Here is a 27909-nt window from a genome sequence, read left to right as displayed (position 1 = left end):
AAAACAGGGTCCCGAGAACAAATAGTACGGGACTAAAAGTCGACTTTGCTGACGTTTTTATCAGAGATGGCTTAGCGCTGAGATCGGTGGTTTTTGTCAGCCTGGAGATCCTCGGACTTCTCGTATGCACCGTTCGTACTGTCTCATGGGCGGTCCAGATAAGGCGACTTTTACCGAGCCACACATTCGGGTGAGTGAACCTTGAAGAGTACAGAGAAATATGAGCTATGGATTATTCCGTCTTTAGGCAGATAGTGTAGACTGTGAAATGAGATCCACCTCGTCCTCAATTCATGGGTATCATCGAGTATAGTAAGTACATTATATGGTCGTGTCCATGCACAAACTTTTCCGAAACCATGTCCAGGTGCTGGAGATTTGGTTATGAGTGTGCTGATAGTATAGCCAGGTTTACTTCAGCGATCCAACATTTCTGCCCAGACGGCTAAATAGAAGAGTCATTCTGACAGATGAGAAATTCGTGTGGCGTAAGACATAAAAACGTGAAGAGCAACGACTGGAGCCCAGAGGCCCTGTCGTGTTCGGTGGTCGTGATCTCATGACAGTACCCTACCATGGCCATAGGGTGAAACGTAAAGTATAGTGGTGAACAGACGTCACCGAAACGTACGGAATGGGCCTTCTACCACCCTGACATCTTTGATCCCGTCGGGCATCATGCGGAGCCATTCGGCCCAGTTTTCAATGTTGAGGTTGTCGTCAGTCAGCCTGATCGATAGGGTCAGCTGGGGCCCGCTAGCAACCTCCGAGTTGAACCCCGGAGTTCTTGGCCGAGCCCCCTGCAAAGGGTATAACGTAATAGATGGTAATTTAGGGTTCCCTGACATCTGCAGATGCAATGGCATGGGGACACTCGCAGCACGGCCATCGGAATTATGCTCCTGCACTATTTTGGTGTACGCGGGCAAAAGTTTCGAGTATAGCTCCGCTGCGGAGAGAACGTTGGGGGATCGTTGGCTTGCTCGGGTCCGCAATTGCTGGGCCAAGGCCCTTGAGAAGGTATTCCTGCCGAGTTGATGTAGATGCTCTTCGGAGGCAGAAGCAGCAATCAACTCTAGAACCCCCTGTTGCCGAGTCATCTTCGAAGAGGGATGATATGCTGCATCAAAGATAACCAGTGTATCGGAGCATGCCCCTTCCAAGAAATCCTGGATGCCACTCCACTTGATGATCGAAGCTTTCTCGCGGTCGTTCGGGCTAATCAGTCAGCATGATTCGCCTCTTAGACATGGTTTGCTCTAACTCACCTAGCGAGGACCATCTCACCATCGTCCAAGTAGGTACAGCCATTGTAGTACACGATCTTCAAGACGTCTCTCGTATCGTTGTTCTCCGTGAAGTCGTTCAGTGTTCGCGACAGCCACCTTGCCGAGTTTTTGCAGCCGTCTGACGAAGACGGAGGAATCTTGATGATCTCCAGAGTAAAGAGATAGTCGCGAAACACGGCGGCTAGGTCTTCCACTGCACTGAAAACACCAGAGGTATCGTCATCTTGCCAGCAAATGAGAAGTGCCAGCACGGTGCTGTATCTCCCACTGTGCGGCCCGGAGAGTAGTCTCGAGGCAGCAGTCTCTAATTCAGACCTGACAAAGTCGATATTAGGCAGGGCTGTAGGCATAATCGGAGCAGCCGCCAACGAAGGTATCGACATGGTCCTGTCTGGGCGCGGTCCCGACGGTAAGGGAGTCCGGATTCGGGAGTCACCGAGAGGCGGGCGCCCCGGTGTGGTCTGGTGAACCGGAGGCGTTGGGGTTGAGTCGATATCCATCTCCTGGGGATCCTGAGTATAGCTGTGCCGTAGGTGGTTCGAGGCCGGGCTGATGGGGCGGCCTAACAGGGGTGCAAGCTCCTGCATGGGACTATGAGCCCTTTGATACTTCTTGATGGCATCTTCCCAAGTCATGTTGTGATGGTTCGGGTGGCAAGCTACTCGCCTTCTGCGACAGTCCGCACAAGCACCCAGTTTTCGAATCAGCTGCAGCTCAGATTAGCAAAATCGCACAACAAGACAGCCTTGCAGTGTCTTACGGCAGCTTTCTCTCGCTGCGCAGCCGAGAGGGGCCCGGTGCGGCGGCGGCTGGCGCGGCGGTTGGACGAGACTTCAGCGCCATCTCGGACCGAGAAGATGGACTGTGACGACTCTACGCTGTAAGCCGTTGAGCTGCTGTCGCTGGTCGCCGCCGTCGTGACCGTGGCATCAGTGCCGGTCGTGGAGGTTGACGAGGCAGTGTCCTTTCTTGGAGATGTTAGACTGAAGCACGGGGCACGCGAGTATACGTACACCTAAATTGGTATACAGTGAAGGTACCGTAGGGCACATCCATGGGGCCGGGCCTTACCTGATGGGTTGCGGGGAACCAAGCGGCGCCGGCGAGTGAGTGCCGGGTGGCTGACCATGTTCAATCTGCCCGTCCGGCGGTTGGGCCAACTGCTGATCTTGCAGGTGGCCGTGCTGTCGCGGGTGCTCCTCCTGTTGCGGTTGTAGTTGGTGTTGTTGAGGTACCTGCTGCTGGGCGCGGGGATCATCCGACTTCAAGAGCTCTGCTAGAGTGGGAGCAGGGTGCATTTTTCTTTCCGGTGCTGGTGCTGGGAGACGACCTCGCTACATCATAGGAGAGGTAACGAATTTCTCTTCGCCCAAAAAAAAATTGGCACTGGACGTCCGGCGGGCCTCGTAGCGGGAGAACGCCGATTCTGCGTGCGACCGCTGCCGGATTGCACACGACGGGACTCTCTGGCCTTCCGGAAATGCCCTCAGCTCAGGTTATCAAGGTCCTCGGCGCGGAGGTCTCGATGGAAATGTAGCGCGTAACGCCGCAAAAGTACCGTCCCGCAGTCCAGGTGCTTTGCAGGGTCCCGAGGACGACCCAAGGAGACGGGTAACCGAGGAACTTCCGGGGCAAACGGGGACAGCCAGACTGGTGGAATTCGTCTCAACTACGATCTTTCACACGAGGTCTGGGGTCTAGGCCTGAGGATAATCAACAAGATGGCCGGGACTTAAGAGTCTGGCACCTCCAGACCTGATCGCTTAATTTTTTGTCCAAGGCTACGGCGGTTCGCCACGTGGGCGTATCAACTATGTTGCTCATTTCCAAAACGATAGGGAAGAACTGTATGCATGTATTGTAGACCACCCCCCTTCCGTCTGCCACCCACCCCGGGCGCCAATCACTGTCGCTCGCCAGCCCAGGTGAGGTACCTAGGTCTAGGTCAATCCGGCTTGATGCGCGCGACAGCCTCAGAATAATCAATCTTTCCGCTGTGTCCCTATTCCTCCGGACAGGAAGAGTTTTGCCTCTGTGCACGTAGCCCCCGCCGACGACAAAGGACGCGCTGGATCCGCCCCGGTTCGACAGATCGGGCCATCCGTGGTCACAGTTTAATGCAGCATCCCGTCTCGACACAGGCCATGATGCTTTCTTTTGAAGCAAATCGATGCCTTACCTGCGGCCCCCGTGTCAATGCTCAGCCCCCCCAATCCTCTCTCAACTAGGCCTGGGCTGCAATGCCGCGTTTTCTGTCTGAGCGGTTTTCGGGCTCGGTAAAGATCGGTACGAGACCTGTCCCGGTGAACATGTTCACTTGGAGCTGCATGACTCTAGTCCTTCTCGGTGGAAAGGTGGAACCGCGGCAAGTCCGTGTCCAATTCCAACGACCACTGCAACGTAGTGCCGAGAAAGAAGACTCGCCTATTTGCCTACCACCTGCCTGTGGGGGTTGTGCGTCCTGGTTGCGAGGTGTCCCAGCCAGCGGTCCAATTATTGCATGGCAACTCGGCCCGAGGTGAACATCTTTAGCGCTTGTCTACACCGAATTCCCATTCAGGAACACCGTTGTCAAGACAGCAAGTTGTTACAGGGGGAAACGTAGAAAGAGGCCAGCATTTCCAAGTTCCACACAGCTCGATGCCAAGCGTCACTTTTAGATTGGGGCCTTTTGGGCAGAGCCCAGTCATCAACTATAACATAGTCTACAGCAACTCTTCTCTCAAGTTGAGTGACTATGCGCAGATCGTTGGGCTCTCATACGTAAGATTTAGGCGCTTGTAGGAGGGACTTCCCCATACGCGAGGTGTCATTGTGTGGTACGTTCACCCAAACTCGCCTGCACACTTCATAGGCGCAGGCACTTTCAGCCAATGGATTTTGTTGCCATGGTGCGAAGATGTCACGCGCTCTGCATACCCACGCGAGGGACTGGATGCCCGAGGGTTTTTGTTGATCTATGCCCGCCCGAGGAGTATTGTCGTTGGACATAAGAGGCCCTAGTCAGACATACGTGTTTCGTTCGTGTCAACGTTTACCTTCCTTGTGCAACATATAGTCCATCACAGTCTCGAGCGAGTCATGCGGCTGACACGTCGCCCATCAGGATCACAAGCAGGGTCTTTTCTCACCAGCATCTTCCCTAGACTGTTCGGTAGCCGCTGCGTTATTTACCACCCTAGATGCCGCTGATGAGCTCTCGCGGCCTCGCGTCGTTTTATACTTGGCGTCCTGCATCTTTTCCATGTTTGTACCTTGAGGGGTCTAAACACCTGGATTTGAAGGATATCTGGGACTATGTCTAATTATAAGCGCTAATAGACTGCGCGAGTGTTGCTTCTAGAGAGCTCTTTTCCGTCTTGGCCTTATCAGCATAGGTAGGAACAAGACCAATGATGGCATATGCTAGCGAATCAATGACACTCTCAGAACTCCGCAACGCCGCTGAGATAGTGACGCTGTACGGGGTCATGGATATGATGCCCTGTTTGCCAATTAGGGTGCTCAAAGATTGCTGGTGAACTTTAACAAACTAGATCGTTTGATTCAGTTTGTCTGTGTGGTCTGGCTCCATAAGAAGGGGAACTTACGGTCGTCAACGCTTCGTAGATCTTCTGCTGGTCGGCCTCTGAGAAAGGTGAGGACCCGGAGCTTTGACCCTTGGGGCTCTCCATGGCGTTGAGGCCGCTGACAAGTGCGCTGAGCTGGTCGATGATCTGGCCGAAGTTACCGACGACTTGCTATTATCCAGGCATGTAGAGTAAGTCATCAAGTCAAGACTTTCCCGATTGGCAGTCTGGGCTTACTGGTGTGGTTTGTTGGAGGTTAAACATGCTGATACCGGTTGCTATGTTATTGGTCTTGGAAGAGATATCTGTCACCTTGTCGATGCTGGTAGCAATCTCGCCCGCCTGGAGAGCCTGGCCAGCTGTCATAATGAAGGTGTCAACTTTGAAAGACTTATAAAAGAGTATTGGCTCAATCGTATATATCGAAAAGATGACGCACCAACGATGTGCAAGTACGGGACCTGTAGCTTCCCTTATATATAGCGAGCGGCCTTGCAATTGTCACTGCATCGAAACTATATATAGCTGCTTTTTCTAAACATTCCAGTCAGAAAGAGCCCGTTTGAGACAAGAAGCGGCATATGCCGCAATTCACGCATGTGGCTGATACCTGGGTGGTGGTAAGGAAAATCCAACACGATGGTTTAGTGGATCATTTGAGTGGTTAGTGCTGGATTGGCAACGTCCCTAGCACGGGTGTATGAGACATTGTGTAGGTCTCTTGAGCGATAAGCATGTCCCAGACTTGACACACACATCACACTTAGACCTCTCTCAGCTGAATGGGCAATTTTCATGCAGAGTATCTAGCTTGTGTAGACAGCATTTACGTCGCAAACAGTACCAAACCCGAAAAACTAAGGAGCAGTGACAAGTACAGTGTTCTCATCCGAACAGACCTCCTAGCTTTCTCGCAAGAGAAGTGTAATGATTTCTCTAAAGAGCATGGCAGGGTAAGAATGCGAAGGCATTTCAACGGTCTTGCCCTTGCGGTGTAGATTAGTCGTATTCGAAATGTTCTGCACCAAATAGCACTCAAACTGGTTCTACACGATTTTGTCTCTTATTTTTCTGAGTCATTCTCAACCATGCGCATGGGTGAAATTGAATTAACTATCGAGGAACGAATAGGTTACTCTCAGCCTACAACAGTGGTGCAGCACATGCCCATAGGTTGCGCCGTACCATTGTGGGCCATGGAACCCGTCAGAAGAGAGGCTTGCGGTCCTTCTGATTGCCTATAAGTGTTTCTGACAGCGAGCGCCAGCCAACGAGGACCCTTCCACTCTTGTACTTGGCTGAGAAGTCTAGTAATTGCTGTTCAATGAATTGCAACCAACGAAGCAACAATTCGAACCTGCGGTAGTCTCGTGATGTACCACGCTGCTCAGCAAGCCACCGGCGGTGGATTTGGCTGCCTAGATGTTGTGGCCAGTGGGCCAACTTCAGCTGGCCTTCCTACTCACAGTAAAAAACCAAAAAGATCATCGGCCATGTCTATAATGCCCATTAGTTGATTTCTGACATTGAACCTGTCGTAAATGTGTTTGACAAACGTTGCGCCAAATCAATGACGTCAGATGAAGCGCGTAGGGCTGCTCGGGGTCCTAGCCGAATGCGAAGCGCGCTGGCGGCCGGGACTAGAGTGACCCGGATCGTAGGATCTATTGAGATGTCCGCGCTGATTTTTCGATTCCAAAGCGACCGCCAAGGTCAAGTGGTTGTCGTTCTCGGAACTACAGTAAAAGGAATCCATTGAACATTTCTTTTTAAGCCGGCGCCGGTCTTCCGTTTTCAATAAACCAAGGTGCCGCCCTTGAATGACTGACGATTGGTTGCCAAACTGAGCCCGTTCCGGTGTCCCGTGTTTCAAACTGAAGATCACAGGCGTTACAAAGACAAGCAGCTCTAGCAGACTTAAATCCAGCATCATTGAACCTTCGACCAAGATGGCGGGCACCGTCTACGTGCTCGACGACTATTACCTGGCGATAACGCTGCTCATCACTGTTGCCTATCAGCTGATCTTCTTCTCGGTGGCCTTTACATTCAAGTTCGACAAGCTCACAGGTGGGTTGTATCAGCAGGTCCACGCTCCCGAGGTCAACACTGACAATTGCGAGAAGATTTTGCGGGAGGCACCAATTTCGTTGTATTAGCAATCATCACACTTGCCTTCAGTGGACACCATGGCGCGCGTCAGATCGTCGCGTCCCTCTTCATCATGGTCTGGGGCATCCGCTTGTCGGGCTTCCTCCTCTTCCGGATCCTGAAGACAGGGAAGGACGACCGATTTGACGACAAGCGCGACAAGTTCTTCCCCTTCCTCGGGTTCTGGGTGTTCCAGATGATCTGGGTCTGGACCGTATCGTTACCTGTCACGGTGCTGAACTCACCCAATGTGCAGCGGTATCCGCAGGTTCCCTTTGGCACGGGTCGGGACATTGCGGGCATCATACTGTTCGCCATCGGCTTCATCATGGAGAGTGTGAGCGACGTGCAGAAGTTCATTTTCCGCCAGCGGAATGACAAGACTGCCATTTGTGACAAGGGATTCTTTTACTTCTCGCGGCATCCAAATTATTTCGGCGAGATCATTATCCAGTTCGGTAAGTCAAGTCCAAGATCTAATGAGGAATCATAAATGCTCACCAATGTAGCGATCTACATGATAGCGGTTTCTGCCGCCGCAGACGGGTATGTTGGGGGCCAAGCTTTCAAAGCACTTTATGCCACGATATTCGGCCCATTTTTTCTGACCATCCTCCTGATGTTTGTCTCTGGGCTCCCATTGTCCGAGAGACCCGGAGCCAAGAAGCGGTATGAGAAAGGCATGAACTGGGAGGGTTACAAGAAGTACCTGGAGAGGACGAGCATCCTGATTCCGTTCCCTCCCCAAATTTATGGGCGGTTGCCGGTAATTCTCAAAAGAACCCTATTCCTCGAGTTTCCTATGTATGTATTTGATCCTGCGAAACATGCGGATGGCGCAACAGGACAGCGTTCCGCTGAGGAAGGCCAGGGCGCGGGTGGTGCTCGACAAAGTGGGGAGCAACTGACCGGAGCCCACTGATACGGGGTTGGAATCAGAGACATACACCAAGGCTCAACTCTAATTAATGTGAATAGTTCCTTTAAACTCGACACAACTATCGTTTCTTGAAGAATGCACGGACGTCTTTTTAAATACCAATCTCAGAAGTCCTGTAGTGTCCACGACGCCCCTTCCAACTAGATGACTCCTCGTTATACTGGCCCACTCAATTCACACGCACCTCTGACAGACCCTAGTTGAGCCACCTCACTGACAGGCTTCGGCGCAGGAAACCCTCCACTACCTGTCAAGACACCTGGCTGATCGTGATCCATCGGTTGATCCAATGTCTCTTGCGTGCTTGAATATTCGGAATCTGTGGGCTCCTCGGAATAGGTCTCCGATCCCTCGGGAATGGGGACCATGGCTGATTTCGTCCAGATGTGAATCGCGCCCTTCCAATCCAGGCCATCGATGCAGCCCCCCTTCACTGATACTACATTTTTCTCCTGCTTGGCGTTAGCTGTGTACATCATGAGACCACAGTTCGCTCACAGCAGTGGTATGCAGCAATCTGGTTCCGCATATCCGACAAAAGTAGCTTCAAGAGATTAGTTATACGTATAACGAAGTTGGGCAGCTTGTGTACCCACCAGTTCAGATTATGGCCACTCGGAGTTGGGCGGCTGGTATTGTTCGTCAGCGGTTGAGTGTTTAATGCGCTTGGGAAAGGGCAACTTGCGAATAGCAGGCCAGATCCGGGTGCTTTGGCAAGGGGAATTTGGGAAATATGGCTGAAGTTCCAAAGGCAGAGCTCGTCTGCCTCCTACACTCTGCACAGTGGCAGATGTACCTATCCAACATTGAGCGTGTCAGCCATTGATAATCACACAACTGGAGATAGTATATTAACTGACAGAGCAAGCGGCTTTGGTGACGGCGTCAGAAACTTGACTGCCCCGCATTGACAACGAGCTTCCATGGTGGCGAGTGTATAAGCGACAACACCAATTGCTGTATATCCCAAAATCTAGGGAAAGGAATGCAGAGGCCAAGTATTCCTATTCTACAAGATCAGATCATCGAACTTTTAAATACCGGGTAGCGCTCAACCTATCCCAAGCTTGCTCAACTGCCCAGGGGAGGCTATGCCTCTTCCAGACGTCAGCCTATGCAAGGTCGGTTCTCCGCAATCGCAAAAAGCGTGTGAAACAGGGACCCGCGCCTGAGTCACCGGCAGCGCGAAGTCACATGCACTGGCGTCACCCCTGCTTCCCAACTGCAATATGCGGTTATCTCATTCATGCAAGCCCTTTTTAGTCAGGACGCGACGTAATCTTGACGCGAAATGGTGCCCGAAGGAGAGTTTGTGCACCGAGCTGAAGAAAGGGACGCTATCTTGTTACCCCGAGTCGGGTCGGACACATTTCGGATTTGCCTGGCCAAGCAATTCCGCACCAGGAGCCTGCTGCAGAGTTGGCGCCATGGAAACCCTCGACTCGCTTGTAGATACCTATGGGAGAAATGAGCAGCGCCGTAGGGCTGCTGGGGCTTTAAAAGTTGAGTTGCTTTTGGTGGTGACTAAAGGGTAGCAACCAATCATTCGTCTTCTTCTACATTTTTCAGCTAGCCAGCCTTTTGGTTGTACACCGCTGGAAGCCGACGGCAGTTATATGTACGTGTTGCATATCAATAGCAACAGCCAATTGATTGGAATGAGTTGTATATGTACGCCGAGCCTACGACCGGAGCGTGACGTCAAGGTATATAAAATTCAAGGAGGCAGCACTCCGATGTCGTAGATCCTACGATAGCTCAAAGTCATGATAGTTCACCTCTAACACTTAGGCATTCGGCTTACCAATAATGGGGATGCCTCTGTCACGCGCTGAAGTGCGCACGGTTTGTGGCAATCATAGTTGGATAGCATTCGTAGATACCAAACCTTTCCCCTCGGGCCGGCAGTCTCAAGGGGCGATAAAACAATCTGAAGTCGTGGTCGAATTCCGCAGGATCCTGCGATGTGGGAATATTTCCATCTGGCGTGGGGATATCGGGTCCGTGTACACTATTAGATAGATGTGGATACAAGAGCAAAACAGTCAAAACGGACTTATAACGGTGCACCACTCTTAGAGTCAGACTAGCAGTGTGGCTGAATGCTCCGATGGGCACGTATCAATTTAACAGTTTCTAACGAAGGGAGTAATAAAACATCTCATACAAAGGAGCGAATATTGGTCGACCAATTCAAAGAAAGTACGCGGAAGGAAACGAAGAGGCCTGAAATGGAGGTAATGTAGGGAGATCCACTCCAGCTCTCAGCACCATGTTCTCGGTACGCCCCAAATCAAACCAGTTACCAGCATGGCGGGGTTCGGTATGAGAGGTGAAGGAACGTCGCTCCTAAATCGCCAATCCACACAGCGGTGAAATCGTCGTATTGAGTTTAATTGACGTTGCTGCAGCAGTCTTGTCCGGGGAACAATGGATCCACCACACACAAGTTGTTGTTTCCGTTCTTGCAGACCCAGCCAGCCCCCTTGTCGGGGCAGTAATCTTCGAATCTGACGGAGACCTGGTCGCTGTTGCAGATAAAGGTAGAACCAAATTGATGCCCTTGCTGATTCGGCGGGAGTGCAGCATTAAGGCGCTGCTCCCAGACCTGCTGGACTGGTAACACAAAAGAAAGACGTGTTAGACCTCCGTGTCAGGTGGAAAACAGTATGGATGGACCACATACATGGGCCTCCATTAAGGAGGTTATATCCGCAGTATCTCATCCCGTTCTTACATTCGTTCGGGAATGCTGTGGCCTGCCCCAGAAGAAGAGCGGCGAGACCGACGGCGAATGCGTTGATTTGAACCATGTTGACGGGTGATAATGAGATACAATGGTAGGCGTTGGAACAAGTGACTTTGTTCTGCAAGATATTTCTGTTGTGACACAATAGTATCGTGAAAGCTGGAAAGGGGAACACTCACCCCCTTTATATACAAGTACGGCAATGTTTACCTCCGTCCCAAGAAGCAGAGTACGAAACCGGTCAGACTATCATTGTGAGTGCTACATGAATGTGATGGGTTTTCAGGACTGAATTCGCATTTCTGACCACCACCAACACAGGCTCAAGGTCAGCTGCGTACGCACTGTGCCCCTTTTCAAACAGCAACCATGGTTCCGTTCGCAGAGTGTTGCTATTCAGTTTGTGATATCTCAGTCGGATGTTGTTTACGCAATGTAAGCTTGCTAGTGCTGCGAAAGGGCCTCGAGCCACTACACCTTCTGTATATAAGGACAGTCAAAATGAAGATTTGTACCTATAGGCAAGTAATAGAGAAGCTAAAGATAGTCGTCGAAACTCTTGTTGTAAATCTCACCCTCGAAGGAGATCTCACTAGCTGGTACAAATCACTTGGACTTCCTGATTTCCACAACACAAGAGATCTTTGTATGACATCAGGTAAAAGACTGAAACATGTGCCACTGTTGTGACAGCCAGAGTTTAGCGACTTACCACACCTCTCTTACGTTCAGCCTTTTTCTCACCGCCAAGAAAAGCCCTGCGTGGACTCGACAGCGTGTTGTCCGCTCAGCCTTCTAGAATGATTCTAGAGGCTGTCCTCCACAGTCAACTTAGAGCCGACCCGATTGGTCCTATACCACGGACCGGAGTTTCGGCGCATCGGCCGAGAGTACAATCATCTTATAACCGCAATCAGGAGTGAATCTCAGAGATACCTGGATAGTTTTACGTAAACTTGTTGCTTGGTGGCTTTGGTGGCGGCGTTCGGCCGTGTGGTAATACTGACTGAACACTCCTTGGCAAAGGAACAGGCGAAGAGCAGGAAACTGTTCTTTGTTTCGCTATGAGACGGCATGCGGAGGGTGACACATTAAGGCGTAGGAGTTGCTTCTGCCATTGTCCCCCATAAATCTTGGGTCTCGATCACGAAGCAGGGCTACCGTATTCGGAGAATCGTCAAATGCAGTGCAGTTGTATCTTGTTTTCCGAATTTATCTGCCTGGAACTATCCAAGTCTTTGGTACATCATGCCTGCATAGGGGCTCGGTCAGGTGATGGACTGTGTGCTGGGGCAACATGCCTGTATCGCCTGACCAGCGCGGCCGCGTTGCCATTCTTGGCTACGAAAATACGTAGTACCAATTATACCCTTGGCATGGTGCTCGCTATTTAGTTCTATATGGGTCTGACATCAGCATCGCTGGATTGGCAAGGCTGCAGGGTGTGGAATTGTGAGCGCTTGCATTTCCCATTGGTTGGAAGTCAGTAATCACTCGCATCTGATGTTCAATCAATGGAAGAAATGGCATATACTCACATGAACGCCACTGATTCGGTCATGGATTCATGCAGAACTGGGCCTCATTGGAAGGAATAATTGAAATTTGTCCGATGTCCACACGGTGCAACCTGTGGACACCAGCGATGATGGGAAACACGTCTACATAGGTGTAATGTAAGGGCACAATATCTCTTGCGTGGTTTCTCTTCTGGTATAGGTGTCACAAGAAAGGTATAAGTTACGGCAAACTTGCTTTCCTCTTTGTGATACCTGTTGCAATTTTACCTGGCATTTACCTTGGCTGACTGCCGTAAACATGAGACCATGCTGTTCAGATCGTCCAAATTTTTCCCTCCATGGGTCTTTTTAACGCCGAAGTCATTCCCTAGTCTTCATTACCCATGCACCCACGCCGAATGAACTCGCCTCATCGAGACCTAGAAGTCAGCAAAGATCCGAAGCGTCCAACGCACAAGATGAGCCACCGCGCAGAGGTGGCTTGGGAGAGATGAATGGCGAGCCCAGCTCGAGTTCGCTCACGTCACTGTTGTTATGCCTGCGATGGCGGACACGCCGTTGGCCGAGGGTCGACGAGATATTCCCCGCGAACCTGGGCTGTATGAAGTTTTCGTCGGCTCGATCCAGCAGGAGGATGGGGACGTAAATGATGCCGATGAGGATGAAGCCGAAGGCCGAGGCCGAGACGCGGAGGAAGGAGAGCAGCGTCATGCGCGCCACGTCTCGGACCTGGGCGGTGGAGAGAGTCACGACGGCGAAGAGGCCGATGAGCGTGAGCAGGAGCGAGCAGGCGAAGTACTCCATGGTGTCGACGAGAGTCTCCGGCGCCATGTTGCGAATGCTGTTATATCAAGCAGGTGGGTTGCACCTCTGACACGTAGGCTGCCAAAATATTCACTTGGTTTCGGGTTCTTGTTTGAAGTGTCAGTGAATCTCGATCTTTTGGTGGCGTCGTCGAAGCTGAAGCCGGCATGTCCTGTCGTGGCTAGTGTTGCTGTGCGCCGCAGGGTACAACGCTCAAGATGAAGATCAATGGTCACCGTCCCCCGCCGTCGACGTGTCACGGTGACACAAGCTGGTTTCGATGATGAATTACCGAGTGGTCCGGTATGATTCTCAAACTTCGATCAGGATAGTAATCGGTGGAAGAGGCGGGTGTGAGTTCGGACGGCACCGATTCGCAAAAAGTCCTCAGATGCCTGGAAACAACCCCCATTGACGTATGGCAGAGAAGGTGAAAGAAATTGCTACGGAATTAAGAACAGGCGCGAGAAAGGAAGGTTCATCCGACTCGAGCGTTTCGAGCGTTTCGGTTCGACGAGATGGGAATGAGATGTTGCCTTGAGTTGCCCCGTGCCGCAGGCCACGCCCATTTTATAAAATCTAGATCCAGGTCCAGATCCATACCCTCTATATTCACCCAACAAAATCCCAATATTCACGCTTGCTTAGTCGCATCTCGCTCAACACAAATGACCCTGATCCGTGCCGCTGCTTCCGGGTTCTCATTTAGAGCTTCCTCCAGGCCGGCGCACCACGCGATCTTCCGCGCATTATCCCAGTCCGGTGCCACCAGCTCAACCTCCAGGCGCCGCAGCTTGCTCATAGACCGCAACCCGTCCTGCACCCACGGCTGTAGCTCGCCATCGCCATCTCTGGCCTCCGGGACCACCGTGACTTTCCCGGGTATCGTGGACCGTTGTTTAGAGGAATCGCCGCCACCGCTGTTGCTGCCCAGGATCTTCAGCCTGAGGCCGTGCAGCCCCCTGGCCCAGAACGCGCATAACTCCTGCCACTCTACTGCATAGGAGGCAGAGAGATCCCGGGCGAGCAATTCCAGCCTGGCATACCGCATGGCGTCCCGCTGCCACGGCCGCAGGCCTTTGATGAAGGACCGGGCTGCCCAGAGACCCGAGGTGAACCAGTTGACAAACACGAACTCGTTGGTTGCCAAGGGCAGCTCGCGGATCTCGTGGTAGATCTGCTTGTTTGCCCTCAGGAGCGCCGATGGAACACCCGCAAAGGGGCGATGCGGAGACAGCAAAGGTACCACCGCCCCCTGGCTGACCTCGGTGCTAATGATATGCTCCTTCGGCTCTACATCAACTCCACCGCAATATTCCTCGCTAGCCGTCGGTTCTGGACGGACAACTTTCAAGAAGTAGCTGTCGTACCTAGGTACAGGATACGACGGCATCAGTTGTGTTTGCTTCACTGGGTGCTCTCGATAAACCCAGCCGTATATCTCCAGTCGTATCTCTAAAGGGAGGTGCAGAATGGGAAACATCCCAGTGTTTCTCTGCTTGTGGCTTTCGACCGGCTCATCTAGGCTGATCGCATCTGTTTCGTAATCTGACCACCCATCGCACAATAAAACATCCGTCTGCAAGACCGTCTTGACGTCGAAAAGGTCTTTCGGATCCAGGTGTTTTGGCTTGAATGCATCAGTCATTGACATAGTGACCTGCTGGTGGTTGGTATCATTTTGGCACCACGGTACCACATTTCCATCGCAAAAGTAGTCATCGTCGAAAGGGTCTTCTTCAAACATAGTGAGAGACTCGAGTCATAACGTGCACCGTAAGCACGGCGGAGTAAACAAGACTTGTTTCGCAAGGGCTGAATACAAACCCCAGAAGCAGGGGAAACAGAGAAGAAGCAAAGCAAAATAATAAAAGTAAGAGAGTAGCAAGTCCTCGTACATGAGCGCCGCAGATGAACGGTCGGCGGTCACATATATCTCCTGTCAGCCTCTAGAGGTGAGTTAGGGGACTTCGGCACAACCACCGAGCCAATGAAGCCGAACCACACACCCTCCCCAGTCTTATGAGTCGACCGGCGAATGCAGGGTGCGGCACATCGCGCTGACTTGGCGACCAAGCGGCGCCCATCCACATGGGTCCCGTAACTACTATCGTGCGAAAGGCGGATCATGTCAGCTGACGGTGCATCTCTATCTCCCAAATCATTTCCTTGACTCTGTGTATAGAGACGCTAGCGGACGCAACCAAAGCACCGTGTTGGAGTAATCAATGACTTGGCAAGCAGACAAATACGCCGATCTGACACCGTCAACCTGTCTAACAAACCATGCGCTCTCCAGGACCAACATGCTTTTTTAAATCAAGTTTCCATGATCGGCTGCTATATCTTCAAGCGCTGTAGTTTTGGGAAAGTCCTCCAGACACCAAATGACTGACTCAAGCCAACAGCTCCATCACTTGGACTAGGATCGATCCAGCAATCCCGCCCGGCACCTGAGTCGGAAAGCTTCTATCGAGCGAGCCTCTAAATCTTGAGGCGGGTGGCATTCTTGATTAGCCCTGCGGCCGGCTTCCGCACTGAGATGTGGGCACTTGATGGGCTGCAGTCAGGGGTAGGCAAAACTGGAGATGACTGCACAGAAATTGGACCAAACACGCGAGTTTTTACGCATGAAGTGCGACTTTGTTGTGAATAAAATGCAAGATAGAGACTCTTAGGCAACTGCACCATATAGGAGGCTATCTTTGAATGATCTTGTTGCCTCCATAGCTATGCCCTCGATGGAAGTTGCCCCAACGTAGCCACTCTTAGTATATTGTCCAAGTTCAAGCCCTCGGTATGTTCAACGCCACCCGGATGACTGGCTTGGGTCTGAAGAGATGGCACAGCCGGGGGAGGTGGCGGGGGCCGATCCAGCATGACGATGTCGTCTTCGTCCTCCTGTTTGGCAGTCTCGGCGGCCTTGGCGGCGCCGCTGCCCTCCTGTTCCTCGTCTTCATCTTCCTCATCGTCATCCTCGTACTCCTCAAATTTGCGTCGCAGGCCAGTGCGCACGTTCTCGATGCCCAGGTCGAGCTCCTCGGCCGTGAAGTCCTCGGGAAACTCCTCCTCGATGAACTTGCCGGCGCGCCTGCCGATCCACGCGTCAATGGCCTCCCAGCGCAGGTTCATGGGCAGCGTGTTCTCGTCGTCGTCGTCGGCGTCGTCCCCCGTGCTCTGCGTGACCCCGTCCACGGTGATCAGGTCGTCCTTGTTCTCGAGGTACGTCCTGCGGCCCTCGTCCATGGCGTTGGCGACGTCGGGCTCGGGCTTCTTGCGCAGCAGCTGCAGAAGGATGTTCTCCTGGGTGCGGCCCGGGAAGTTGGTCGAGGGGTGCACGGCGAGCCGCGTGAACAGCTCGTTGTGCTGCGTCGTGATGGTGAGCAGCGAGCGCATGTTCTGCTGCAGGATGTCGGCCGAGGCTTGTAGAGACTCGCTAATTGTTTGTGCATGTCGTTAGCCATCGGGTCGAGCACGAGGTGAGTTGCATGGTGCCGCGCATCGAGGGAGGCAGGCAGCCTTGACCTAAGAGCGTCTGCATCATGCGGGGTGGTGCTTACAGGTTCGGTAACGGATTGCTGTTGATCACGTCGGACTTCAGGCTCCCGATGCTGTTGGAGAGCTGGAACAGGCGCTGGCGCGTCTGCTCGACGGCCTTGAGCTCCTCTTGGGTCAAGCTCAGCGACGCCATCGTGCGTTTCGTCGTAATCGAGGGCCAGAGTCGAGCGGTGGATTTGGCGCGGCTGATGGCGTTGAGCTGCAGGCAGCTTCAGAGAGCTGTACGAAGAACAGCGGCCGGCTGGGCGTGAATAACGTGCGTCGTGGACTTGCGCGGCTTCTGGAATGAAGTTGGTATGAGTGCCAATTATTTGTCGTTCGAGTTGCGACGTTCAGCTACAGGAAAAGGGATCGACGTCCAATGAAGCCCAGGGTGGGGGCCGTGGACTTCGGGGTCGGCCGTTAGCACGCGCTCTTACCGTACGCCTAACCACGATACTATTGCCCATCTGCATCTCTTCGCCAGGGGGTCCCATAGTTGGGGGTTTCATTGCATCAAGCTCACAACGCAACATGGGTATGTCGATTGTCTCAATGCAACATTCTTCTTCTAAATTACTGCGCCAATACGATATGTTTGAGTTTTGTCAATTCAGTCTCAGGCTACCTAATCATAATCATTCTTGCTAGTAGCCAAATAGGCTGCCAAGGTATCTTCAACGTGTACGCTCAGCAATGCCAAATAAATCGCCAGACACCAGATCATTCTCAAGACTCCTAGTAAAACAGCCAGCCCGTCATCGAAGCTTAGAAACATATCCCCCCTTGTGAAAACTCCAATGTAAATGCGGTTCGTTATAAGTATTCAAATCCCAAGGCTCGGTTTATTGGTTGTGCGAACCGGCCTGGTCGTACGTGATGACGTTGCCAGTCTCACGGCCGTATTTATCAACGGCCGGGAAGCGAGCCTTGCGCTCGAGGTCATCCAGTGGCAAGAAGGAGCGGATGTATCTATCATGCAATTAGTACACATCGGTCAATCAATCAGGGAGCGCCTAGGGACTTACTTTGCTGTTCCATCTTCATGGGTTGCCGGGTTGAAATCCCAGCTGTCAAACCGGCCAATCTTCAACGCGTCCCATACGACTCTGCGCTTACGCTGAGACAGAAGAACCTCGTCCGTGATGGCCTGGAAGTCCCACCGGGCCTTGGCCTCCGTCTCGAACTTGATGAACTTGAGCTTCGCCTCTTCCTCCTCGGGAGTCAAGTCCTCCTGGTTGGCCAGCTTCGCGAGGTTGACCAGTTCAAGGGGGTCCTGTTCCAAGTTGAACAGCTGTGGCTCGTCCTTGGGACAGGTGATGTACTTCCATGGTCCGCGGCGGATCATCATGAGAGGGCTGTTGGTACCCTCGCCTGTGTACTCGGCAATCACGGTATCGTGTCCCTCACGACCTTCCAGGTGTGGCAGCATAGAGATTCCATCCATGGGCAAACCAGGTGCTGGCTTCGTGCCAACCAGGTCGCAGAGTGTCGGCAGGATGTCCAAGGTCGAGACATTCTGCTTAACGCGGTGAGGCTCGAACCGGCTGGGGTCCGAGATCAGGAGCGGCACTCGCGCCGAGCCCTCAAAGTAGTTCATCTTGTACCAAAGCCCTCGCTCGCCCAGCATATCACCGTGATCACCGCTGAAGACGATAATCGTGTTCTTGTCCAGACGGCACTGCTTCAGGGTCTGCAGCAACCGGCCAATGCAGTCATCGACATAACTGACGGCACCGTAGTAAGCCCGTCGCGCGCGCTTGATCTGCTCGTCTGTGAAGTTCTCGTCCCACAGGTCGCAAACCTTCATCAGGCGCTTGCTGTGTGCATCCTGCTCTTCCTTGGGGATGGACACCTTGGGCAGATCAATGTCGACGCCCTCGTAGAGATCCCAGTATTTCTCCTCAATCGTATACGGGTCGTGAGGGTGTGTGAGGGAGACAGTCAAGGCGAATGGCCGCTTGTTGGGGCCTTCGCGGACCTGATCATACAGGAACTGTGTCGACTTGTACATGACCTCCTCATCGTAGTCAAGCTGGTTGCTCCTGACACATGTGCCGGCCTGCAGGATAGAGCTGGCATTGTGGTACCACTCCAGGCGCCTGTCCGGCTCGTCCCAGTTGACTGCCCAGCCAAAATCTCCAGGGTAGATGTCTGCCGTGAGACGAGTCTCGTAACCGTGGAGCTGGTCTCCCACAAAGTGCATCTTGCCGGCCAATGATGTGTGGTAGCCCTTGGCTCTCAGATAGTGCGCATACGTCGGCCAGTCACTTGAGATCTGCGAGGCGTTATCGTACGCGCCGATCTTCATGGGCAGTAACCCCGTTATCAAGCTCATGCGCGAGGGAGCACAGAGGGGTGAGGGGCAGTAGGCAGAGTCAAACTGGACGGACTTGGCCGCCAGGGCATCGAGGTTCGGGGTCTTGATCTGGGACTCTGGGTTGTACATCTTCAGCAGCGGGGCTGCTAGCTGATCTGCCATGATGAAGAGGATGTTGGGCTGGTTGGGGTCTGCGGATGGCACCAGGGACGGGGCACCCGCCGTCTGGCGGGTGCTGTTGACCGGAGTGACATGCGGCGACGAAGGCATCGAGTTCAAATCGGGCGCCATGATGAGAGGGTATCAAACAGGCAGAGCGTAGACGGAGAGAGAGAGAGGTAGAGAACTGGAATGGGTGTAGGAGCTAGAGGCTGGGTAATAGATATCGAGGGACCCGGAGGTTTTATGACTCGACAACACACGCAACGATGACCCAAGGAGTGTTCGCGTGTCTACCTTGGGAGACGTAGATAACAGCTATGACAAACCAGATGACGGCTTACCGGACGGATTACCTTGAGACGGGCCTCGGGAGGGACCGTGTATTCACGCTATCAGGCGAACTGAGGCAGGAGGGAAGAGCAGATCAGTCTGGCGCGAGAGGGGAGGGAAATGGCGAAATATCACGTTAGCTCTCATGGACACCGCTTATTCATTAGCTCCAATCTGTCAGTCGTGCCAATTTTGATAACACGACCCCGTCGACAGCGACTCACTTGCTATGTAAGGTCTGCGGCTTTACTCGATTCCGCTAAGCGCCATTGGACCCTTGGGACTATGGAACGAATTTAGAAGGCCAATGGGCCCAATCGAGGCCCTGCTCTCGTGCTCCCCTTGCATGAAAAAGCCGATGAACGGAGATCATGACCCTGGAGGGTCCGTTCCCTGGGCCACTCAACGTGACCCCAGGGTCCGAATAGGAAAGTCGGGCTTCAGGTAGAGGACCCCTACTGTCAGAGCCGTGACGGAATGCTGATCCCCATCCTTCAGCTGGCACGAGGGCGAATTGTTGCGACACGCAGCCCATTTGCAGTGACAGCAAGGCAGAGGGGGGAACTCGACCCGTCGTGAAAAGCTTCCCTGGCCTGGCAGGCCTGGAATGTCGAGCCGCTCCCTCGTCCGCATCGATCGCACTCGATTGCACAGCTCTAGCCTGAATTGAGCTGATGCAATGAGGCTAAGGCATCACGAAATCTGGGGAAGCCCCTGCGTCGATGACGGGTAGCTCGTGTGTAACCCCAGTTTTCCCGGATGACGACAGACAAGTTGGGGATGTCGCAATTTTTAGGGCGTCCTGGGGGGCTCTGCCCTAGACAGTTCGGACGTCGGTGAGTTTCACCGTAGACGGCAGGCGTGCCTAGATTGTAAAGTCATAATGAGGAAAACCGTGTGGAAAGTAACCTCGTTATCGCTACTGAGCTGTAGGTTTGGGCTTCACTGCGTTAGGGCGTGGGTGATAGTTGAAAGAGGAATGTTGCGTTCAGCTGAAGCCGTTCCGAGGCACACAGCAGGTGGTAACTACAGCCCAGGCGGCCCCGGGACAGCCTGAAAACATTCGGAGATTTCAGCCTTCCGACGTTTCAACGTCTGTGCATGAAATGGGGCTGCCCCCTAGTTCCGCGCTGCCGACTATGTAAGCCGTGATTCTGACATGTAACCCCGGCATATTCGTAGCCCTGGGAGGTTATGCCTAGGGTTCCCATTGGGTGAGGCGTTGATGGTTCTACAAGCTCGTCCCGGACGAGCCGGATTCGAATCAGAGTGCACGTCGCTAACCGTTGCTTGAACTCCCGTCCCTTTCCAGTACTCAATCTGATCATCTGATTACGAACGTGCCGTGTGAAGTTGTCCCTCATCAACTTGAGCCAAGTCCCACGCATAATCACTGTATTAAAGTTGCCATGTCGCCGTAGGGACATGGTCCTGTGTGTCTATATCAAAAGATGGAAGTGTGTTCCTGCCGTCCCACCGAGACAATCAAGAGCCCAAGGTTCCAGCTTAACCCCGACGGCGGGTAGTAGGGCCTTTACTCTTTGGCGTCGCGGTAGATGTGCCGGAGCTCGCGGGGCCCGCGGCCAATGGTGCTTCCTTCATCTTGCCCCGAGCCTTGGCTGAGGGCGCATTCCAGTAGTATACCATCTGCGCAGCCAGGACTAGGTTCAACGCGAAGCCAGCAATGAAGCCGTACAAGATTAGCTTGTCATCCACCTCTTGCAGTGTCGTGAAGATGCGGGAGAGCGAGCCGGCAAGGTAGTTGAAGACCTGCAACTTTGTTAGCGCACCGTATTTGGTAATCAATCTAGACTCCCAAGATTGGCCCCATGTATTCACCCAGATGGAGCCGGGGACTACAGGCGCAAGTTCTCACTGGGAATCTACTGCCAGGACTTACCGTGAATGCACTCAGCTGGCCAGTTCCGCCTTCTTGCCAGATGGCGAGGATCTGAGGGATCTTGCTGCCAACTCCCAGCACTCCAGCACCAGCCTGCAGCAAGCTCATCGTCTTCATATCGACCACGTTCTCGGTGAACAAGCTAAAGGCAGCGGCGGCAAGAGCGGCGACGAAGAGGGCGGCGGCGCTCGCCTTGCCGGAGTAGTTCAGGACGAGAACGGTGATGACGACGTTCTGGCCCATGATGAGGGCGGTCTCGCCAAAGGTGCTGAAGGGGAAGCCGTTGCGCACATTGTAGGCCAGGCTGATGAGGTAGGACGAGGTCTCGAGCAGGTAGGACAGGAAGCTGATGCCCGAGGCGGAGCGCGACTGCACGAGCTTGATGATCTGGGGCACCTTGACGATGGAGGAGGCGCCGATGATGCCGATGCCCAGGCCCTTGGAGATGGCCAGCTTGACGCACTCGGTGGCGGTCGGGTCGAGGTCGAGGATCAGCGTCTTGTAGCAGGTCTCGCCGATGATGGAGACACCGAGGTCGCGGATCGGCGCGGGAAGGTTGTTGGTTATGGGCTGCAGCGGCTGCAGGGCAGACTTGAGAGCGTCCATGGTGAAGCTGCTGTGTCGTCGGAGTTGAGCGGGCCTGGAGTACCAGCAAGAAATACGACAACGGTATGCTGTAGCGCAAGCTGAGCTCCGGGTCGACGACGCAAGATCAGTAATGGCCAGCGAGGCTTGAAGCTAGCGTGAAGATGGAGACCGAGAGCTGGCCCAGAAAATTATTGGACGTGATTTGCAGGGATCATGGAGTCGCTATGGGAATCCTGACTTTAGGGGTTCGCGCCAAGCATTCGGGACACGACCACCTACCGTGGGTACTGTGTAAGGTTGCACGGCGCACTGACCAGGCCCCAACTTCGAGGCCATCCATACACTCGGTGCCTTGAGGTTCGTGAAATATATCCAGTCTTGGCCACAAGCATAGATACTGCACTTTCACTTCCATGTCACAAGTCCTTATGTGGTGCCAAATTTTTTTATCTTGATGGCCATTACGCGGCCCGTCGCAATGCAGATTCATCAGTAGCTAGGTATCTGTTCCATTCCGCAATGTACATCACGCTCCTGGCTTGGCGAAACCCGAAGAGAAATACCATTTGTCAGTCCTGCGCAATCCCTTCTGAACACTCCACGGAAGTGTGTATACGGAGGTGATTAACAGACGCGCTCATCAGTAAAGCCCAAAATGCTCAATATTTGAGATCGTATGCGATCATGCACTGCCAGTCGGTTAAGCCAAATCGTTCCAAAGTCCAGGCCCACGTATTGGAGAACATTCTTGGGCAGATCGCAGTATATCACCTCGGAAGTGACGAGCCTATTGAGAACGACCCGTTGGCCTGGGTTCCAGGGTAGGCAAGGTGCCTGTGTGGATGTACTCAAACCTTGGCCTTCCTGCCCTTGACCTTTCTTCCCTTCTTCGGGCTTTTCTGTGGACTCTTCTTGAGCTCGGCAGCATCAAAGGCTTGAACAAGATCTAGGCAACCCTTCAGGTGTTCCAGGGGCTCCCAGGTGTTCTCAGAATCAGGGTAGTTGATCCATTTCACATGGTACAACTTTCGGCCATCGTCCTCGACCTTGGAATCGACCAGTTTTTCAACGTCGTAAACAAACTTTTTCCTGCCACGTCCATTGTTGCTTACGCGCCGAGAAATGCCCCTTTTGCCCTGAGCCGATGTTGGTGGCTCTTCGGCATAGCGTTGTGGCTTGTTCTAGGTCTTTGTCAGTTCTTTGCTCGCGTGGGATATGGAGGTGAAGACATACAGTCGCAAGGATCCCTGCCTTGGCGGATTCAGCTGCGGCTCGTACCGGTCGCGACGGTGTTGCGTTCTCCACGGCCGTCTCCGAAATTTCCGCCGTAGTGCTTCGCTTCTGCTTCTTTCTCTTCGCTGGCGTTGATGCTTCGGTGACAGGGACATTGGCACTATCTGTGGTTTTCTGTGCAGACTTGGAAGGGCGACCCCGGCCCCTACGACCAGACTGAAGGACAGCGTCCTCTGGCTTAGGATCTTCGGCAGCCTTGTTCTTGAGAGAAAGGCGACCCCGATGTTTTTTCTTCTTTGGAGTATCGACTTCATCGCCGTCATCGGCGATGGAAAGGCGGCCACGCTTCTTTGAGGCGGCTTTGAGGGCTTTGGGTGTACCCAAATCACCGCCCACGTTGCCTTGGAAAAAGTCGTTGCCGTCATCATCGGACTCGCCAAGACTGTCCATGCGGACAACTGTACGCCGCATTTTGTCCTTCTTAGACTCAACCTTGGGCTTGGATCCTAGCTTCCGTTAGCAACACATCGTGTCCGGCGGTGTGGATGGATACCTCTAGGAAAAGGACCTCTCGTACGATCAGTAGCTTTGCTCTTCTTAGACTTCTTGCTAGACTCGGGCTCGGGAAGTTGATCACGATCTGGGCCTCGCTGGACGCTGACAGAAGCGGCCTTGACCTTGTCGAATTTCTTGGCTGATCCAACCTTGGGCTGAAGATCTTCATCCGAGTCTTCCTCTGTCGTGCTCTCTTGATGCGCGTCTACCTCCTCATTATCGTTTCCCTCGAACCCATCATTCAAGAGGTTGTCTAAGGGGCTGTCGCCGAATGTTAGCCTCTGGAAGCGAAAATGCTACAGCCGGAAACTCACTCCGATCCCAATGGAAGGATTTCGGTCTGGCTGAAGGACTCCCACGGCGATGACATTGTATCGAAAGTGCTGCTTGCCTTGTTGTTGATTGCCGAGATGAAGCTGAAATCATTGTGAGCTTCAGATCGATACGGTGATGTTCACAGTTTGGTCACTTTGAGCTTAGGACAAGGAAACACGTACGTTATATGCTGTGACGACTCGTCAGATTGGTGACAAGGTGACGGATTAGGTCACAGAGAGGGTCGAAAGGTTCCGCAACAGAGTGTTTTTGCGTCGGGCAAAGAGGTAGTTGCCAAAGGATGAGATCAGTTTCAACAAGTGGGCTCGTAATGTGCATCTCCTGGGATGAATCAGCCAGCTCTGGAGCGCGTTGAACAACGGTTTGTATTTGACGTGGAGATTCCTTTGCTGACTTTTGTTGTTGGGTGAAGGAAAGACCGTCCCGGGACGTGCCCACCCTCTATTTAGATGCTTGAGACGTGGAGGTCGCGCTACGGACAATCACCGAGAAAACAATCAACTCCCCTGGACAAGGTGGGGCAACAAGTAAGATGATCAACAGCGCAAGAGCTTGTCGAGGTTATCCTTATGATTCTATGATGTTACCAGAGGTGAAAATGGAGCGTGGACCGCAGGAGGACTTGTGAGATCGCCAAGGCAATGTTCCTGTGGGCGACCGTCTTCGATGGTCGGTTTGCGGACGGGCCTGAACGTAGCTCGACTAGAAACGCTCTTGTCCTGGGCGACGTGGTTCGACCTCCACTGCTCACCCTCCTGGTGCCCTTGATCGTCTCTTAACTGGCTTGAATGTGGTATTGAAGGCTGGCTTCAAAGGAAGCCGCAAGCTCGCTGGGGATCAGGAGGCTTATGTACTTCATCTGCTTGTTCATTTATGAATGGCAATGTGAGAAGCCATCGTCAATTCACAGATCACGGTCATCAAAATCCGCTGGCTCTCTAGAGTCTACTTTAGGGTCCAACGCAGAATATACTTTCTGCAACATACGGCTTGGTTGTTGGAAAATCTTTGCATTCATGTATTTGCCTATGCAGCTGTCGCTTGTGTCTTCCTCGATGTAGAAGCCGGCCATGGGCAGTGGGGTCGGCGCCATACACATGAATGTGTCGAAGCTTCCCGACGTTTGTTTGTCCTGCGCCTATCCAAGATCTAAGCAAACATTGTCCAACGCATCATGGCTTGCAATAGATTAACCAAGTAAGTAGAATCTAGTCGACGTCGTCCTCGTAGTCATCGGGAAGCTCCTCGAACCGACCAGACTGCTGCGCAACCCGTACTGGGTTTTCCGCAGATATTATTCCATTGGCTCGCAGCCTGAAAGAATATTAGATTCAATCCCTTGAGTTTTGGGGCTTTCAACTTACCTCTCGAACAACACGAAGAGCCTCTCGGCCTCTCTCTCCTTCTCTTCGTCGGTCATCTCAGGAGCGGCCGGATGCCTTTCTGAATCTAGGAACTGGCCTGTGACAGGATTGACCGGCCGGCTGCCGGCATTGGCGAACGCCTCTTGGGCGTTTTGAGGTATAGGCAGATTTCTGTTGAAGAGAAAGCCAGACGCAAATCCATAGCCAACATTGTCAACGAACTTGGATGCGTCCTTGTCTGACATATCAAAAAGAAGTTCCGAGATGGCTTCACGTAGCTGTGGCGTTACCGGATTTGTCGAGTTTCGCAGGAGCCAAGATGCTAAGGTGACACTCTGCCCAAGGACCTCCTTGCGGTCGTTCTCGGTCGGCAGAAGCTGCGATCGAACAGACTCTCTAACATCCTCCGAGCCGTACTCATAAACAGCACGGATGACTCCGATCAAGGCTGTGACGGTGTTCTCCAAATCCTCGTTACTATATGACTTGCTGGAGCGGCGAAGTATATCAATGAGCCGCTCGGAAAGTGCGGTTGGCTCCGTTTGGGGATACAAGGAGCCCTGAATATCCTTGGCGCCAAGATCCAAATTCAACAGGGCGTTGACTAAGGAGACGACAGGGGGGTCAAGGGGCTTGCTTGTGTTATAAGTTCCTCTACACAACAGTGTGATGATGTGAGGAATAGCTGGAGTGAATGCAGACGTCTTGGTCTTGCAGTGATGAGACAGGTTGAAGAGTAGTTTCAAGGTTTCGATCAATGCCATTCCCTCCATTGGGTCGGTCACCGGCTTGGGCACACCTGCGTGTTTTGCATGCCGCTCCAGGTTTTTGCAGATGGTATCAGCCACTTGGTGCTTGTCAATGAGCTCCTCCAAATTCGCCTCAGCATAAGTTGTAAGAAAAATGATCCTAGAGACAAGGAATTCGTCATCACGATTGTCGTTCTTGAGTTGCTGGCAAGCTTTGGACTCATATCCCAGGTCAACAAATATCTGCCGGCTTTCAGGCTTGAGCAAAAGTGCATTGCAGAGACAGCGCAGGGCATTTCTGGATGTTGTACTGGAAGGGCTATTGAAAGCATGCCGTGTCAAAGTCTCGATTCCCTATGGGGTCGATGAGTAAGCTTGTGAGTGCCGACAGTCTTTGGGTTCGACGCATACCTCCTTGGCAAATATGGGATCCGCATTTTGAGGGTCTCTTCCGTAGATCTTTAACTCCTCTAGGGCAGCATCTCTTTCTGCCACGGGGGTTAGTTATACTGGGCACAGAACTTTAAGGCAAGAATACCCACGATGAGGTAGCAGACTGATAGTTTCCAAGTCTTTCGTCAACTTGCGCATGAGCTCGGTCACGGCAGCTAGCTTTTCTATATTTGCCTTTAGCTGTGAACAAGTGGACTGCAGGGCATTGCAGAATACCTGGCCCCCGAAGAGTGCCCATCGTCTGGGACATTTCGACGTGTACAACGTGGGGTTTTTCGTCGAAGCTAGTCCGGCGGACGTTTGACGAAGAAGAGGAAAACAACCTCTTGAGGCCGGATGGCCTCTCGCGACAGTTCTGGTGAGGCATTGTGAGAAAGAGCCACAACAGAAACGAGGGGACGGTTTTCGTGGGACATGGAGTAAGCTGATGGTGGGCGCGAGGCAAGAAGCAGATGGCAAATGACGGCCACGATTGCAGGCAAGGTGATCAAATCAAGGGAAGAGGAACGACTGGAGTTGAGGTGGAGAAGACGAGAAGGGAACAAGCTCAGCAACAGAGCCATGTAGTCATCTTGGGTGCTGCCATTTCCAAGCCACGATGACCGAAGTGGTGGTGATTCGCCCAGGGCCTTGAAGAGGCTAAAATGGCATCAAGCGGTAAAGTGGTTCAACCTTGGAAGGTGTTGACGTACCCTTGTTGGCCAAAAAAATTCCGTACCTCGCCGGGAGATGGATCTCAGCAAATAGGGGGTGAGCAGCCGCGGAGCTGGAATGAGGGCTGTGTCACGTTGATGAAGTAAAAGCTGACGAGCCTGTACAGGTGCTGGTACAAGACAATTCCGGCCGAATATGGCGAACTAACACAGCGGGATGCTGGAGATGAGGTTGGCGAAGTACTTGGGACGCAGGAGCGGTTAACCAGATGCGGCAACATGAAGCATGCAGCACCAATGCAAGCGTGACACAAGCCGTCTGTTCGAGTCTGACAGCACCTTGCAGCTGGGACTCCTCATCAAAAGCGGCCCCCCCTCACGTTTCGTTGGCTCGTTTCGGTAATCCAGCAGGACGACGTCTCTCGGGCAGACTTTCTTTCTCCGCATTGTGGCGCCGGGAGATGTGGGCTGCGGGCTGTGGCTGTGCAGACGCGAATTAAGCTGTTCGGTAGCGCGCGACGATTCGGCCCTGGCAGGCAATGGATGGGTAGATGCGATGCGATGCGACCGTCGGAAGTTGACAACCATCATACCGGATATATATGCTACACAGTGGCCCTTCGCATGGCATATGCTTGCAGAACAATGTAGGAGCTCCCGAATCTGAGCTTCGTCTGCTTACAACCCTGGGCCAGTCTACAGACATA

At 52.9% G+C, this 27909-nt stretch overlaps 11 protein-coding genes across 11 annotated transcripts; 1 reads left to right on the top strand and 10 right to left on the bottom strand.

The window, feature by feature from the left end:
• Window positions 1–617: 617 nt before the first annotated feature.
• Window positions 618–2587, bottom strand: JN550_001659 (uncharacterized protein; the record flags this gene model as incomplete). Its single annotated transcript, XM_049312867.1, has 4 exons — window positions 618–1218; window positions 1269–1996; window positions 2050–2257; window positions 2361–2587. The coding sequence occupies 4 exons, from the start codon at window positions 2585–2587 to the stop codon at window positions 618–620; spliced, it is 1764 nt and encodes a 587-aa protein (XP_049176510.1).
• Window positions 2588–4590: 2003 nt separating this feature from the next.
• Window positions 4591–5224, bottom strand: JN550_001658 (uncharacterized protein; the record flags this gene model as incomplete). The annotated part of the gene is made up of 3 exons (XM_049312866.1): window positions 4591–4821; window positions 4880–5029; window positions 5096–5224. The coding sequence occupies 3 exons, from the start codon at window positions 5222–5224 to the stop codon at window positions 4591–4593; spliced, it is 510 nt and encodes a 169-aa protein (XP_049176509.1).
• Window positions 5225–6807: 1583 nt separating this feature from the next.
• JN550_001657 (uncharacterized protein) lies at window positions 6808–7931 on the top strand (the record flags this gene model as incomplete). The annotated part of the gene is made up of 3 exons (XM_049312865.1): window positions 6808–6928; window positions 6985–7467; window positions 7519–7931. The coding sequence occupies 3 exons, from the start codon at window positions 6808–6810 to the stop codon at window positions 7929–7931; spliced, it is 1017 nt and encodes a 338-aa protein (XP_049176508.1).
• Window positions 7932–10341: 2410 nt separating this feature from the next.
• Window positions 10342–10762, bottom strand: JN550_001656 (uncharacterized protein; the record flags this gene model as incomplete). The annotated part of the gene is made up of 2 exons (XM_049312864.1): window positions 10342–10565; window positions 10636–10762. The coding sequence occupies 2 exons, from the start codon at window positions 10760–10762 to the stop codon at window positions 10342–10344; spliced, it is 351 nt and encodes a 116-aa protein (XP_049176507.1).
• A 1882-nt stretch (window positions 10763–12644) lies between these two features.
• Window positions 12645–13049, bottom strand: JN550_001655 (uncharacterized protein; the record flags this gene model as incomplete). Its single annotated transcript, XM_049312863.1, has 1 exon — window positions 12645–13049. One exon carries the CDS (start codon window positions 13047–13049, stop codon window positions 12645–12647), a length of 405 nt encoding a protein of 134 aa, XP_049176506.1.
• Window positions 13050–13656: 607 nt separating this feature from the next.
• On the bottom strand, window positions 13657–14769 carry JN550_001654 (uncharacterized protein; the record flags this gene model as incomplete). Its single annotated transcript, XM_049312862.1, has 1 exon — window positions 13657–14769. One exon carries the CDS (start codon window positions 14767–14769, stop codon window positions 13657–13659), a length of 1113 nt encoding a protein of 370 aa, XP_049176505.1.
• Window positions 14770–15752: 983 nt separating this feature from the next.
• JN550_001653 (uncharacterized protein) lies at window positions 15753–16713 on the bottom strand (the record flags this gene model as incomplete). The annotated part of the gene is made up of 2 exons (XM_049312861.1): window positions 15753–16458; window positions 16583–16713. The coding sequence occupies 2 exons, from the start codon at window positions 16711–16713 to the stop codon at window positions 15753–15755; spliced, it is 837 nt and encodes a 278-aa protein (XP_049176504.1).
• A 691-nt stretch (window positions 16714–17404) lies between these two features.
• On the bottom strand, window positions 17405–19170 carry JN550_001652 (uncharacterized protein; the record flags this gene model as incomplete). The annotated part of the gene is made up of 2 exons (XM_049312860.1): window positions 17405–17531; window positions 17588–19170. The coding sequence occupies 2 exons, from the start codon at window positions 19168–19170 to the stop codon at window positions 17405–17407; spliced, it is 1710 nt and encodes a 569-aa protein (XP_049176503.1).
• A 1707-nt stretch (window positions 19171–20877) lies between these two features.
• JN550_001651 (uncharacterized protein) lies at window positions 20878–21877 on the bottom strand (the record flags this gene model as incomplete). The annotated part of the gene is made up of 2 exons (XM_049312858.1): window positions 20878–21141; window positions 21272–21877. The coding sequence occupies 2 exons, from the start codon at window positions 21875–21877 to the stop codon at window positions 20878–20880; spliced, it is 870 nt and encodes a 289-aa protein (XP_049176502.1).
• An 830-nt stretch (window positions 21878–22707) lies between these two features.
• Window positions 22708–24017, bottom strand: JN550_001650 (uncharacterized protein; the record flags this gene model as incomplete). Its single annotated transcript, XM_049312857.1, has 4 exons — window positions 22708–23040; window positions 23093–23598; window positions 23670–23908; window positions 23962–24017. The coding sequence occupies 4 exons, from the start codon at window positions 24015–24017 to the stop codon at window positions 22708–22710; spliced, it is 1134 nt and encodes a 377-aa protein (XP_049176501.1).
• A 1174-nt stretch (window positions 24018–25191) lies between these two features.
• JN550_001649 (uncharacterized protein) lies at window positions 25192–26916 on the bottom strand (the record flags this gene model as incomplete). Its single annotated transcript, XM_049312856.1, has 5 exons — window positions 25192–25297; window positions 25348–26450; window positions 26508–26584; window positions 26639–26713; window positions 26766–26916. 5 exons carry the CDS (start codon window positions 26914–26916, stop codon window positions 25192–25194), a joined length of 1512 nt encoding a protein of 503 aa, XP_049176500.1.
• Between the last annotated feature and the right edge of the window lie 993 nt (window positions 26917–27909).

The sequence above is a fragment of the Neoarthrinium moseri genome (assembly GCF_022829205.1).
Source record: "Neoarthrinium moseri strain CBS 164.80 chromosome Unknown scaffold3_Wmoseri_CBS_16480, whole genome shotgun sequence".
Classification (NCBI taxonomy): Eukaryota; Fungi; Ascomycota; class Sordariomycetes; order Amphisphaeriales; family Apiosporaceae; genus Neoarthrinium; species Neoarthrinium moseri.
Note: the sequence above shows the minus strand (reverse complement) of the source record. Positions and strands in the feature narration are given on the sequence as shown.